Genomic DNA, 13,853 nt, shown 5'->3' with positions numbered 1-13,853 from the left:
GAAATTAATGAACTTGAAATTAAAGTTAAAATAAAAAGGATGGGAAAAAGAAATCATTGGTTCTTTAGAAAAAATAATTAAATCTATAGATGTCTATCTAGTTTAATAAATAAAGATGGAAAACTTTCTCCAAAATATACATAATGAAAGTCAGCGGGAGGGGGGCATAACCACAATTTTAAAAGGTATTAAAAGACTATTAGGAATAACTTTATGACAAAATATTTGGAAACATAGATGAAATGTATAAATTCTTAGAGAAACAAGTGCCAAATCTGATTTAAGACACAGACAAACTGTTCAGTCCACATAAAGAGAAAAGTTATCAAAAATCTCTTCACATCAAGCACAGGCTATTTGTAAAGGTGGATTCTACCAAATATTCAACAAATACTTACTTCTTGTTTAATAGAAACACTTTGGGGAAATAGAAAAAGCCAAAATATCTTTCAATCTATTTTATGAAACTGATACAATCCTGTAACCCGAAAACAAATCAGGACATTGTAAGAAAGGACAATTAATGGTTGGATAAAAAACCTTAAGCCAAATATTGGCAAATTGAATCCTTAGATGTATTGAAATTTTAGAATACTCAGAAGAATCTACTCAATACTTGTTAGAAAATTTAGTAGGTTTTCTGGGTATAATGTTAATATTCAAAAAAGTTTCACATTTCTCTATTTCAATAAAAAACAGCTGGATATAGGATTTTTAAAGATTATACTTATAATAAGGGCAACAACAAAAATATCAGTGTCTAGGAGTATAGACAATATATAAAAAATATATATTTTTTACCTGAGAGATATGAAATCATCATAAAGAAAAACTTAAAATTTATCATTAAAGTAGTCTTACAAATGAAGAGGAAGCAACATGTCTATAGGTAGGAGAACTCAGTATAGTAAATATGTCTGTTCAATGCAATTCCATTCAAAATATCATTGGGATTTTTGTTTATTTGGTCTAATTTGACAAGCTAATTCCAAAAGTAAGGTGGAAGAACAAAGTGCTATGAATAACAAATTCCTAAAGAAGGACAGGGAAGGAAACTTGTCTTTTCAGATATTGCGATGTACTAAAAAGCTAAGGTAATTATGAAATTGATGCCACAATTAACAAATAGGTCAATAGATGGTAGAGAACCCAGGGAAAAAAACTATGCACTGAAAGAAACTAGATTTATGACAAATGGCACAGTGCAAATCTGTAAGGCATTGATAGGGAGGCAAAAGGAAGTAATTTGAATATGCACAAAACCAGAGATGGCAGTTTTGGAAAATACCACTTATGAAGAAGAAGAAAGGAACTTGATAAGGAGAGGCATCTCTGAGAATGTTGGAAGTAAAGAGAAACATGGAAGCAAGGATGGAAATTAAGGATCTTTCAGGGGAAAAAAAAGGTTATTAGAAATCAGAACACATATCTGCTCCTAACTGTGCCTCCTAATAAAGAAACTGCTTGTCAGAGTGCTAGCATGGAAACCTCTCTGCCTCAATCTTTCATCAGCCTTATGTAGATATGGCTTGGCAAAATCCAAGATATTTCAAAAGAACAAAACATGACTAGTCATACAAAGTTACTATAGAAGGAAACAGAAAACAAGAATTAAAACAAAAGAATTTCAGCTAATAAAAAAATACTCCCCACAAAAAGATTGAGAATAGTGTAAAGCAATACTCCAATATGAATTAAAGTATTATTAAATAAGCAGGTATGAAATTATATTTCAGTAAGAAAGTTAAAAAAAATAAACAACTTAGAAGTGGCCACAAAGAGTAGAAAAAAAAACTTATAACCCCCAAAATGACAGATTTCAGGAAGGAAATTGGAAAAAAAGTGCAAAATAATAAGAGAAACAAATTAATTAGGTGGCATTCTATGGTACATAGATATCGTTGAAAATACGGTAAAAGTAAAGAAATGAAAACAGCCAATGGAATAAAAAGAATAAAGGATTCTAGATGAATAGTTGTATAAGATGGGTAAATACAGTCCAACTGATATTTAGTTGGTGTTCTGAAATGAGAAAAACAAAACAGTGGGAGAGAGGCAACATATAAAACCATAATCTAATCAAAACAAACAAGATATGAACATTCTGGAAATAATAAAAACAAGAACACCCCTCAATCTATTTAATAATGAGTATGTATCCTTGTGTGTATTCAGAAAAATTGACTGCCAATTCCATTAGAGTACCTTGTAAAAATATTAGACTTTAATGAGAAAAATAATCATTGAATCTTCCTGGTAAAAAAAAAACTAACCCTCTTACAGAAGAAAGAAAATCAGGCAGGCATGTAACTGCGAGACAGCAACATACACAGCAGGGAAATGGGTGAGCAATATAATCAAGATAAGAAAGTGTGAGCCAAGTATTTTCTATACAGACTAGCTGCCTTTAAATGTCAGATCATTGAACGAGTTATCATTTTCAAGATCTCGGGAAATAGTCTACTTATGATCCTCCCTGAAGAAACGACTAACTGAGCAGAGACATCCAAAGAGCTGGCTCTGAAAATTAAAGCATATGTGAAGATAAGTGTGGAAAACTACTGTAAAAATTTATAGGTCTGACACTATATGAAACATTTTCAAAAGATTCTAAGAAAAAGAGAAAGAGAAAGGTTAAATCTGTACATTTGTTACTGCACAGATGAATGTCAAGGAATATCTTTTAAGGTTGGCAAAGCAAATAATAAAAATCTAAGTTAAAAATATACGGCAGGTGGCAAGATCATTATGAAAGTTATTAATAAGAAGTTAATTTGTAAGACAAAAATACAAACCTAATACCAGATTCCTAAATAGTAAAAGAAATTAAAAAAGCAGAAAAAACCCTAGGGGGAAATCTCACAAACCTCAATAGGCATAATATGCACAACATATATACAAAAATATGACAGAATTTTTAAAAAGTCTAACAGTCTTATTAATAAATGTGAATTGCTTTATTTATTAAAAGAAAAAATACTATATATAATATATGTATCCGATTCATTCTTTCATGCAAACTGCACATCTAAAGAAAATGTTTCAGAAAATTTAAAATCCTGATTCCAGACAAGAGATCTTTCGTGTCCCAGAGCATTAAAGGAAGCCAAAAGGCATACTTTATAATACTAAAGGCCACAATCACAAGAAATATAATAGCTAAAATGTAGGAATTGATGGATTACTTCTTAACATGATAAAACATATGTTCCCAAAAGATAATATCTTACTTTATGGAGAAATATCAGTGACATTCCCATTAAAGTCAGGAACGAGGGAAATATGCACACTTGTCCCCACTACATTTAATGTTCTATTGGAGGCAATAGACAGTGTAAATCAAGCAAAAATAATCAACCAGAGCTGTAATATTTGGAAAAATGCTCAGTGACACATCAGAATAGATGCTTAGCATTAAAAAATCAGTAGTCTTCATATATGCAAGAAACAACCAATTAGCAAATATAACAGAAGAGGAAGCCCTGCTTACAATAGCAACAAAATTAAAATCCTTAGTAATAAATATAAAAATGAGATGAATATGGAATGAAATGGGGAAAATCTATATGAGGACTATGTTAAAACACTACTGAGGGGGGTACAATGTAGTTCAATGATAGAATTCTTGCCTGCCATGCGGAAGACCTGGGTTTGATTCCCTGTCCTAGCACTCCCCTCAAAACAAACAAACAAAATATAACAAACAAACAAAAATTCAACAAATGGTGCTGCAATAACAGGATAGTCACGTGGAAAAATGATGAGATGTGACCCCGCCATACAGCATACAAAAAAAAAGCCCATTACTGAAAAACATAAATATAGACATATGGAAAAACATCTGCACTGACTGATGACCATAAAGATGTCAGTTATCCACAAATTAATATAAAAACTTGGGATTCCATAAAAAAATTTCAAAAAATTAATTCCCTTCAATTATATATGCTTACTTTTAAGTTCATTCAAAAAAAAAATATGCAGCAATATCTAGGGAAAGCCTGAAAAAGAAAAAAATCAGAAGGAACTGATCTTGACAGATATTAAAATAATATAGACATTTTAAAAACAGTAACTAAAAATCCATGGTATTGGGACATGAATAAACAGAGGTTCATGATTTGGCACAGAGTGTGCAGAAATAAACTCTACATAATAAAGATTACATCTAAAATCACTGGGAATAAATGAACCTTTTAATAAAATAGTTTTGGCAAAACAATATCCATTAGGAAAAAGATAAAATTATTTCCATACAAAAGTTGTGACTAAAATGCTGAGAGAACTAATGGTAAAGAATGAAACCACACATATACTAGGTGAAATCATGGTAAATTTTTACTAATCTCGGTGTGGAGAGAGCTTTTATTTTGAAGTATGAATCAGCACCCAGAAACAATACAAGACTATAGCATACACTTGATTATGTGAAGACTGGAAAAAAGAAAAAAGAAAAAACTTTTGTGAAAAATAATTCTATGAGCAATGTCAGAATAAAATGAAAAGCCAATATTTACAGTCTATATTTCACATACCTGCTTGGATGATCTATTATACATATAGAACTCTTAAAAAAAAAAAAAAAGACCAAAATACCTGGTGGGCTAACAGGAACAGAGTCACATGAAAAGAGTGCACATAAACTTTTTGTTTATTAAAATATGTCTAACATTTTTCTTAAGAGAAATGCAAATTAAAACTACATGACTCGGGCAGAGTTTTCTCCTGCCGTGCCAGCGACCCGGGTTCGATTCCCAGTGCCTGCCCATGCAAAAAAGAAACTGCATGATACCTGTTACAAGTTTGTTTGCATAGGAAACAGACTCTGAAAGGAAGATTAGCTCATAGAACAACCATTACAGAAAGGATCAGTAACTCTGAAAAGGAGCAGAAGAGTGAAAGATTGGGCAGAAGGATTTGAGGTGCCATACCTCAGCTGAACTCCCTGAGAATTTGGGCTGTGGTGACCCTTCAGAGCCTGTTAGGACAGCATCATGGGGCATCCTTGGAGGAAGGGCTGCCCTTGGAGAGAAGCGTGATGATAGTGGAGGCAATTTTCTTCAGTCAAGGTGGACCCCAAAGCAGACAGCTGCCTGAGGAGCTTCAACTGGCCCTGTTGCAATTTGGGGAGTGGGCCCTTTGTTCCTGAAGAGGGCACCGATCAGTCACAATCTCGTGTTTTGTACAATACTGGTTCTTAATGATCAGAACAGCAAAAATGCAAACACTGAGCATGCAACCAGTAACAATTTCATGGGGAAACAGCTATTCCTCTACATTTCTGGTGGGATTGTGAAATGATAGTGTTTTTTTGGGGAAACCTATCCTGAAGATATATAGATATGAAACAATATATACGTCATTGCAGCATTATTTGAGATAAACACCATTGAAGGCTAGTTGAAAGAACTAGGATACATCCACCTAGCAGAGACGTAGAAAGGAATAAAAAAGATGGCCAATGATCTGTGAGAATGGACCTGCAGTGCATCCCGTACTCTCTTTAATGTGTGTGTGTATGTGGGTCCTGGTTACATTTATATTTATATTTACAAAATTTATTATTCTTAGTTTTCCAAAAGAAAAGGAAAGAAAATAAAAAATTAATGAGAAAAAGTTTCTACATATGGCTAATGAGAATGGGAATGCAGATGAGAAAAAGTCTTCTCTCAATATTACGTGTTATACTACGTACATTTTTGAACCATGTGCATATTTTAAAAATTAAATAAATGGTTGTAAAAATACCAACTTAAACCTAAATTTAAATGCTAGGAGAAGCAAAAAAAGAAAAGCTGGATTTATGAGAATGATAATTGGAGATATTTCTCTGAACATATGTACACATACACGCACACATACAGAAGGAGAACGTAAGGTAATATCTCTGTGTTGATCAATTGATCGATCAATATAGGTATGTCCTTTTTAAAGAGCCTAAAAGTAATAATATTCCAGAAGCAATGAGATCACCTAACTCCAGATCTTAATGTCTATATACCACAATCCACTAGAGTCATAGAGAGAAAAGACTGATTGCAGGCATGGGAGAGAGGAGGTAAAATGTTCTTGGAATATCTTTTGTTTTGCAAAAATCAAGGAAGTGTCAAAGACCATTATAATCATGTCCAAAGAATAGAGGCATTGAAGGGGTTCCTACTGACTAAATTTTTTGACAATTTCAGCACCATAAAGAATAACATTAATGGAGTATAATACATTGCTTTAAAAGATTTTTAAGACAATACTAATAGAGGAAGATGAGAAAGTGAGGGAGCATATGTAACGGGAAAAAGGTGAGAATGCTCTTCCTTAAAGAAGAATGCCACATAAATAAGAAGGGATATTAAAATTGAAACATCACAGTAGAACTATAATTTATTCAAGTAAAAGTCATCAACGGATGCCAAAACTATGAGTGAAGTATCGACCGGAAAAAGGAGATTCGCATAATGTGCAATTGTCATCCCACTTTTAATTACAAGCCAAAATGTATTTTTAGTTAATAGATTTGGAAGTTTCTCCTTCAATGGCATTGCCGCATATGGGAAAACTTTCAATGATATATGACTTGCCTCCTAATAGGAAGTATCCAATATCATCTACATAATATTCTTGCCAAAAATGTTTAACCTGAATGAAATGATGAGAAAACAATCAGATAAATCCAATATGTTAGGTGTGCTATTAGACAAGTGAGCCAAGACTGTTAAAACATAGTCAATGTCAAAGAATACAAACTAGATAGGATGACTTTTATTGAAACAGACTGAGGAGATGAAACTCAATGCAATAGGTAAACCTTGATTAGATCTTATGTTATATCCATGCATATACACACATCCACACATATAAAATATAATATTATGATTTAATATAAAGTGTTATTATTTTAGGCAGTTGAAAAAAAATTAAAATGGACTGTATGCTACAATGATACTGGATTGTTAATTTTCGTAGGTATGAATTTTGCTTTTATGGGAAAATATTCATCTTGGGACATATGTTCCAAAATATTTAAGGCTGGAAAATCCCAAGGTTTGCAATCTACTTTCAAATGACTCGGTAAATAAAAGGGGAAGGAATATATTCAAAAGCTGACATTTGGGAAATCTAGGTAAAGGTTCTATAGGTACCCATTTCAACCTTTCTGTAGATTGGAACATTTTCTAAATAAACATAAAATGCATGAGATACAATTTCATACTCATTAGACTGACAAAGGTAAAATGGTGTGATAATGATAATAAACTGTTGGGGAGGAAATAGGGACTATATGAAACAACCACAACTCATATTCTAGTAGAGTATAAATTGGGCAAACTTTAGAAAATAATTTTTCACTCTTTAGTTAAGCAGAAACTGTGTATATACTATGACCAAGTAATCCCATTTGTAGGTGTTTATCTCAAAACAAATTCTAGCCATGCGTGTTAGGTGGCATTAATAAAAATACTCACAGGCAACTTGTTTTTGAGAATGAAAGTTTGGAAACAACTTAAATGTCAGAAGTACAGGTAAATTATATTTATACAATACAATGCCTTACAGCAGGGAAAATGAGCAATGAGTACAAGCATCTACATGGCTTAATCTCAGAAACAAACGCATGAAAATAGCAAATCTCGTAGTAATGCACATGCTTTCATGTTTTAAGAGAAAATGACATGAAGTATTTTCTCAGAATAAAGTTTCCCTGGAATGTTTTATTTAAAGCTGTCCAAACTTCACAGCTACTTATTTAGAGGGCAACAATCAAAGTCCTACACAGGTACCAAACACTGCTGTCAGGTAACCTGGGCAGGGGATAGTTTCTGAATGATTTTCATTCAGAAAACCATTTGCTGCCTGAGCCTGTGTTTAGATGAATGTGTGTGCATTCTTGAGATTTAAAACAATAAACAATGTTAACTGAAAATTTAAAAATTACAAGGGGGACAAGCAGTCAATATTTTCGGCTTTCCCAGAGAAACACTGTTATCATTTTTTAAATCAATATTTTCTATTCCTTTGCAGAGTAAAAGTGAGCAAATTACCGTGCGACATCTGACGTCAGGAAACTGGGAAGTGATAAAGATCTTGGCATACGATGAAAACGCTCAAAAAATGTGAGCAACATTTGGTTCTCTCGCCAGGTTGAAGGTCAGGTTTATCAAAGCCCAAATTTTCTACCAGAAATATGTTTAGCTTCCCATGGACCCAGCCAAAACATGTAAAGTACAGCCTTTTCCTTGAAGAAATTTTCTATGCCTCAAAGAGACACCCTTACACGGACACACACACACACACACACAGACACACACACAGAAAGATTGAGAGAGATTCTGAAAACGTGGGATGACTTTATATTAAAAAAAAAAAAAACATGTATATGTTTCCCAAATGGATCAAAAAGTCTTGCTGTCAAATAACAGAAGAGCCCTTGCCTGTTCTTTAACAGTTTTGAAAATTCAAGTGAAAACTCAGCTTGGAAAAATTAGATTTGTGCCTGAATTTCACATTGTTTTCTTTCCTGGACAGTTACTTTCTGAGTACGGAGTCTTCTCCCAGGGGGAGGCAGCTTTACAGGTAAGCACAAGGTAATGGGCATCCTCCACAGCTTGGCTTCTCAGTAGCCATCCACACCATATAGAGTAAGGGTAGAAAATCTGAAGTCTTATTTTCAACATGGTTGGGGGGAGACAACCCTCTATGACAAAGACACATATTCTTAGTCCAGTCCCTTAAACTGTTCTCTGCCTTGCCATTACTTCCTTTCTTTCCTTCTCATCTTCTTTTACATGTTCAAAATATCCTTTTCCATGGCTTGCCTCTAGAAGCAACCCACATCACAGGCATTTAAGTGTTTTCCTGTGTGGCCTCTTCTTCTGATAAGCTTCCTATTGAATTTTCAGTGCATTAATGTGGTGCTCATGTAATTTATTCCTGAACAACAGAAGGCTTTTGTGAACACTTAGAGTGCAGTAAGTGGAAGCTTTTTCTTTTCCTTATTCTCTAAAATCCATTGAGATTGTTGGGATGCTTAAATAAGCATCCTTATTTAAGCCAGGAACACTTGTTGGTAACTAAACTAAAGCAATGCATGGGGGGATATTTACATCAACCTGATTTTCCCAAATGCAAAGCTATATTTATAAAAGGGCAGGAGATCACACCCATTTAGTATTAAAATGCCTGCTCACCTGAAAAGCTTTCAACAGGACATCATAAGAATTTTTTTTCTAATATCTGGCAAACATTAATTCTAGACTTTATATATACTTTCTAATTCCCATTTCATAAATCCATTTTAAAGTGTCAAAGCTGCCATGGCATATTTTCAGCAGAAATTCATTATGTTTGAAGATGCGTCACCCCAGATTCTTGCCAAGTAGCCCAAGCTTTCCTCAGAGACCACAAATGCTTGTTTAACATCCTGTAGCTCCCCCTCATCCACACCCATGCTCTTATTTATGCATAATTTGCTTTCAACTTTCTTATCACCTCTCCCAATATTTCATTTTCATATTGTTGTTCTTTTCTTTTGGTCTTCCTGGAACCTTTGTTCCCAAGTCTAATGACTTATAAAAAAAAAAAAAGAAGTGCTATTTATTTATTTAGTGAGACTGGTTCTAATTTTGGATTTGAAGTCTTAATTAAAGATCAGACCGTTTCTCTTTACAATGACCTGAAGCTTATCATTCTTGCAACATATACTGTATGATTGATACTGATGATCATGAACAATACCTTAGAGACATGGAAATACTTGATCAATGTTTTAGTCCTCTCATTTCATAGAACTTGAGAGAAAAATGTCACTGTGAAGAGATTAATTTTAGCCAAGATCATCCAATGTAACTGCCTAAATCTCTCTTGTCCTTCTTAGCCTACAATGTGATTTGAATCACAATGATTTCTTAGATTTGTGTGTTTGTCTTATCTCTGTAGTGATTGAGGCAGAGCAGTCAAAGTATCAATGACATGTGCTAGTGAAGCAGGCTGTTTTATAAAGAAAATGTAGCACCAATAAATTTCCCCTTAAATAGCTCATCAAATGCCAGTTGGCTTTACTGTAAGATAATGTTAGTGTTTGACCCAGAGAACTCAATCAATGTCTTTTCCAGGCCATAAAAATGATCATTGGCTGACTTAATAAGTGGCATTAGAGACCTCTGCAGAGTCGGAACTGTACTATATTCAGTATTATATTTTTTTCTCAAAATTTGCATTTCTTTATTTCAGCAGTCTAAATTATGAAAAAGTAGCAACATAAGTCTCTAAGGAACTTGGATCTGTTACTAAATAGCCTTGTGTGACTCCAACATATTCTTAGCCTCTCTTAAGAGCCTCATTTCGGCAGATTTAAAAATGGGTGTGATTACCTTGTAGGTTATCATAAGAAAGAAATTAGTTCCTTGTTTAAGTGCCTAGTGCATATTATGACCTTCATTAGTAAAGGTAAAATTTGGATTGTAATCAGCTCCTACATTTACTGCTTCAAATATGAAATTGCAATTTTGTGAACTATATGTGATATTCAAAATCAATTTCTTCAGTGCTTTTGGTGCCCACCTCAACACCCCGTCCTCCTTACCATGCAGTCAGCATGCTGCCTATCAGAACCAGCATGTTCAGAATCCCAGTTCTGTAAACTGGGATTCGCTTGTAAATACATAGCCAAAATCGTGTTTCATTCCAAGTTGAAACTGAAAGTCCTTTAACCAATCCAGTTTTTGTTTTAATCATTACCAGAGTTTTCATACATCAGTCTAGATAATTTAGCATTCAACTGTGCTTATAAAGTAAGCAATTCTATGTATGGAACTTAATCTTGGTTAATTCTCTCAATCCCTATGACCTTAAGCACCATTATTTGTAAAATAAAGGTAATGATCACTTTTGTCTTTACCACCCCAATATTTCAAAGTATACATTATCATTAGCATACTTTAGCAATTTTGATGTTTCTTGGGAGTGATGAAAATTCAAGCATTATATTTATCATCATTCAAAACTAAATTTTTCTTTACCAAAGAAATGCAATGCAAATATTTGATGGGGAAAATTTGGCACTAATGACAAATTCCAATGTGTATAATGTTGACTTTAGAAATTCATGAGCTTGATATTTGGGGTGATTTATAGAAACATTTCCACATGCTTTCAACTAATATTTATTGACAGTTGCTTTATGTTAGTCTCTGTGGGAAATTCCCTATAAGACTTTACAAAGACATACCTGTAAAGAAAAGGCAGATAATAATGCTATATTTAATCCCATGAAAATCATTTAGTTGATTTATAGCCGTGCCATAGATACATACCTGAATTCCACCATACAGGCATGCATAGTTTCAATTTTATTACATGTAATAAAAAAGTGTATGTCCTTATATTAATAATGGAAATTGATTCTGCTTGTCTTTAGTAAGTGGTAATTTACAAGGAGCTTCTATGCAAGCACAGTTGTAGCTCCTCTCTTTTTGCTACTGTATAAATATGGATACCATACATTCAAATGCCTTGAATGGGAGATTTATAATTTTCTTTTACTTTCCCCAGTGCTTCTACTGAAGGATTATTGAATCGTCAATGCATTTCTTGTAATTTTATGAAAGAACAATGCACATATTTCAGTGCCAGTTTTAGTCCTATGAATCAACATTTCTTATTATTCTGCAAAGGTGAGAACAGATGATGTCTTAAAAATTCTCATTCTCATTTCATCATTTACTATTACTGCCATTAGTAATTGTTACTCTCTAGTTATAGAATTTGATAGTCTTAATTCATAACAGTTTTGGTAAAATGTTAAAAAGTATAGGTTTATTGAGATACAAATCTTATTCAGATATTCCGTTTAAGAGTAGAAAGGGAGTAAGTCAACATGCACACACAATCAATAAGGCTGTTTGAACATGGGCCTTTTAAAAAGGTGAATAAACATTCCTACCAGCAAAGCGTGTCACACGAATAAACTAGTGTACCCAGTCTTTAGGAAAAGAAGCAACAGTCTTGTTGGTAAAACATTGGCTTAGTTGCTAAGAGATTTGAGATCCACATGGAATCGAATTTCCCTATTGCATCCCCCTAGAGCAATTTCTTTGACTCCAAATACTACTTTTATTTGGCACAGTATGCTATACACTTACGTGGCTGCATGGTATGTCTAGGATATACTTATAGCAATCGTTTTACCTTTAATATGTCATATGATACTTCCCAGTGATGAAATGGGATGCATATAATCTCTTATAATGGGAAGAGAGTGATGCTGCTGTTTTAGCTGGTACCTTAAACTGTCCTGTTTAAAGACACCATGAGTAAGAGACCAGAACTTGCTCATTATAGTTATTTTTTCTGTTGACCTCAAATGAAATAATCAAAAGAGAGAATGTCTTATATGATGACAGCACTGAAAAGCCATTAGGCTTTTAGATAAGCTTCCTCAGAGAGGAGCATTTGAGGTAACATCTTAATTCATCTGTATACTTGAATATTTGAAGTTTCTGATTAACTTATGTTTTAAAACTTGACAGTATAATTACCCCAAGATGTTTGGTGCATCCCATGTATGCAATATTTGTAATATATAAGCATTTATCCTTTTTTTGGATGAGGAGTGAAAAGAATTTGCTCTTGGATCAGTGATTTTGGGGTCTCAGGGCTGTGAGTCAGCTTTCTAAAATTCAGTGACAATTCCATAAAACACTAGAGAGTGAGTCCCAGAAGATTGGTTAGAGCCACAGAAATGTAGAAGTAGTGGGTATTCTGGGGGAGAAGAAATCTTACAAAAATCTATGCAAATAGTGTTTTATTTCAGTGTGTCCTTATTTTATGAGTAAAAGATCCCTATAAAGAAATGATATCTAGTTATCTAGATTCTGTTTCATTATATTTTAACTGTGAAATGCCTCCATTCTGAAAAAAGAACTCTGCCATATGGCTTTTCAAATAATTATTATATAGATCTCTTTAAAATATTTATACATATATTTTTAAAATCCAGGTCCAGGGGTCCCAGTGGTGAGTCTGCATAGCACGGACAACACAGCAAGTGAGTATATGAGCAAGACGATTCAGAATCGTTATTATTGGCATTGGGTTCAGATATCATATTACTTATACTGAATGCCATACTCTACAGAACCTACTTCAAAGGAATCCTCAGTTGGGTAAAGCTATGTAGACACTATCAAGTTGACCTTGTGTATGGAAGAGAAACAGTAGAGCAAATAGTTTGGGCCATCTTACATCTGGACTTGGATTAATCAGATGGTCTCATTTATGCTGAATTTCATGAGAAGTGATTGAAAAAGATGTTGTGCATATGTTTCAGTCTATCGGCCCTGGAGTTCTCTGGTTTATTCTTTCCTGTGCCTCATATAAATCATTCCTATGGAACAACGTCTCTTAAAGACTTTCAGGGATATTATGAAAACTACATTATATTATGTAGTTTCTGATCTTTTTTCCGAATATCCAGAGCCTTCTAGTTTTATATATTCAATCATTTATTCATGCATTTATATAGTTATTTGTCAATCCAACATTTATTAAGTTAGCAGTTTATCAAATAATGTGATAGAGGTTGGGGCTACTTAGAGTAGGATGTGGTTATTGTGCTTAAGTACTTAATGCACAGTGGTTAAGTAAATATTAAGTTGAACTAATTTTACAAAGGAATAGCTAACCTGCTTCCTGCCTTCTTTCTCCTTCTTTTCTTTCATCTATATTTCCTCTTTCATGTTATTTTGTCACCTATTCAAATAATTCTCTCATATTCTAATGATTTATATAGCTAATATTAACTAATAATGAGACTTTATATATATTAACTTAATCCTCTGAATAGTCTGCAAAGATAATTT

The 13,853-nt window shown here is 33.4% G+C and overlaps 1 protein-coding gene across 1 annotated transcript in view; it reads left to right on the top strand.

Moving 5' to 3' along the window:
* DPP10 (dipeptidyl peptidase like 10) overlaps positions 1–13,853 on the top strand; it is a 696,759-nt gene that overhangs the window by 611,465 nt on the left and 71,441 nt on the right. The window contains exons 14-17 of the mRNA XM_077151923.1: positions 8,017–8,108; positions 8,521–8,568; positions 11,545–11,666; positions 12,992–13,039. Coding sequence (XP_077008038.1) covers positions 8,017–8,108; positions 8,521–8,568; positions 11,545–11,666; positions 12,992–13,039 — 310 coding nt within the window. The remainder of the gene's footprint in view (positions 1–8,016; positions 8,109–8,520; positions 8,569–11,544; positions 11,667–12,991; positions 13,040–13,853) is intronic.

The sequence above is a fragment of the Tamandua tetradactyla genome, chromosome 3 (assembly GCF_023851605.1).
Source record: "Tamandua tetradactyla isolate mTamTet1 chromosome 3, mTamTet1.pri, whole genome shotgun sequence".
Classification (NCBI taxonomy): domain Eukaryota; kingdom Metazoa; phylum Chordata; class Mammalia; order Pilosa; family Myrmecophagidae; genus Tamandua; species Tamandua tetradactyla.
The sequence above is the reverse complement of the archived record's forward strand: the minus strand, read 5'-3'. Positions and strand labels throughout refer to the sequence as shown.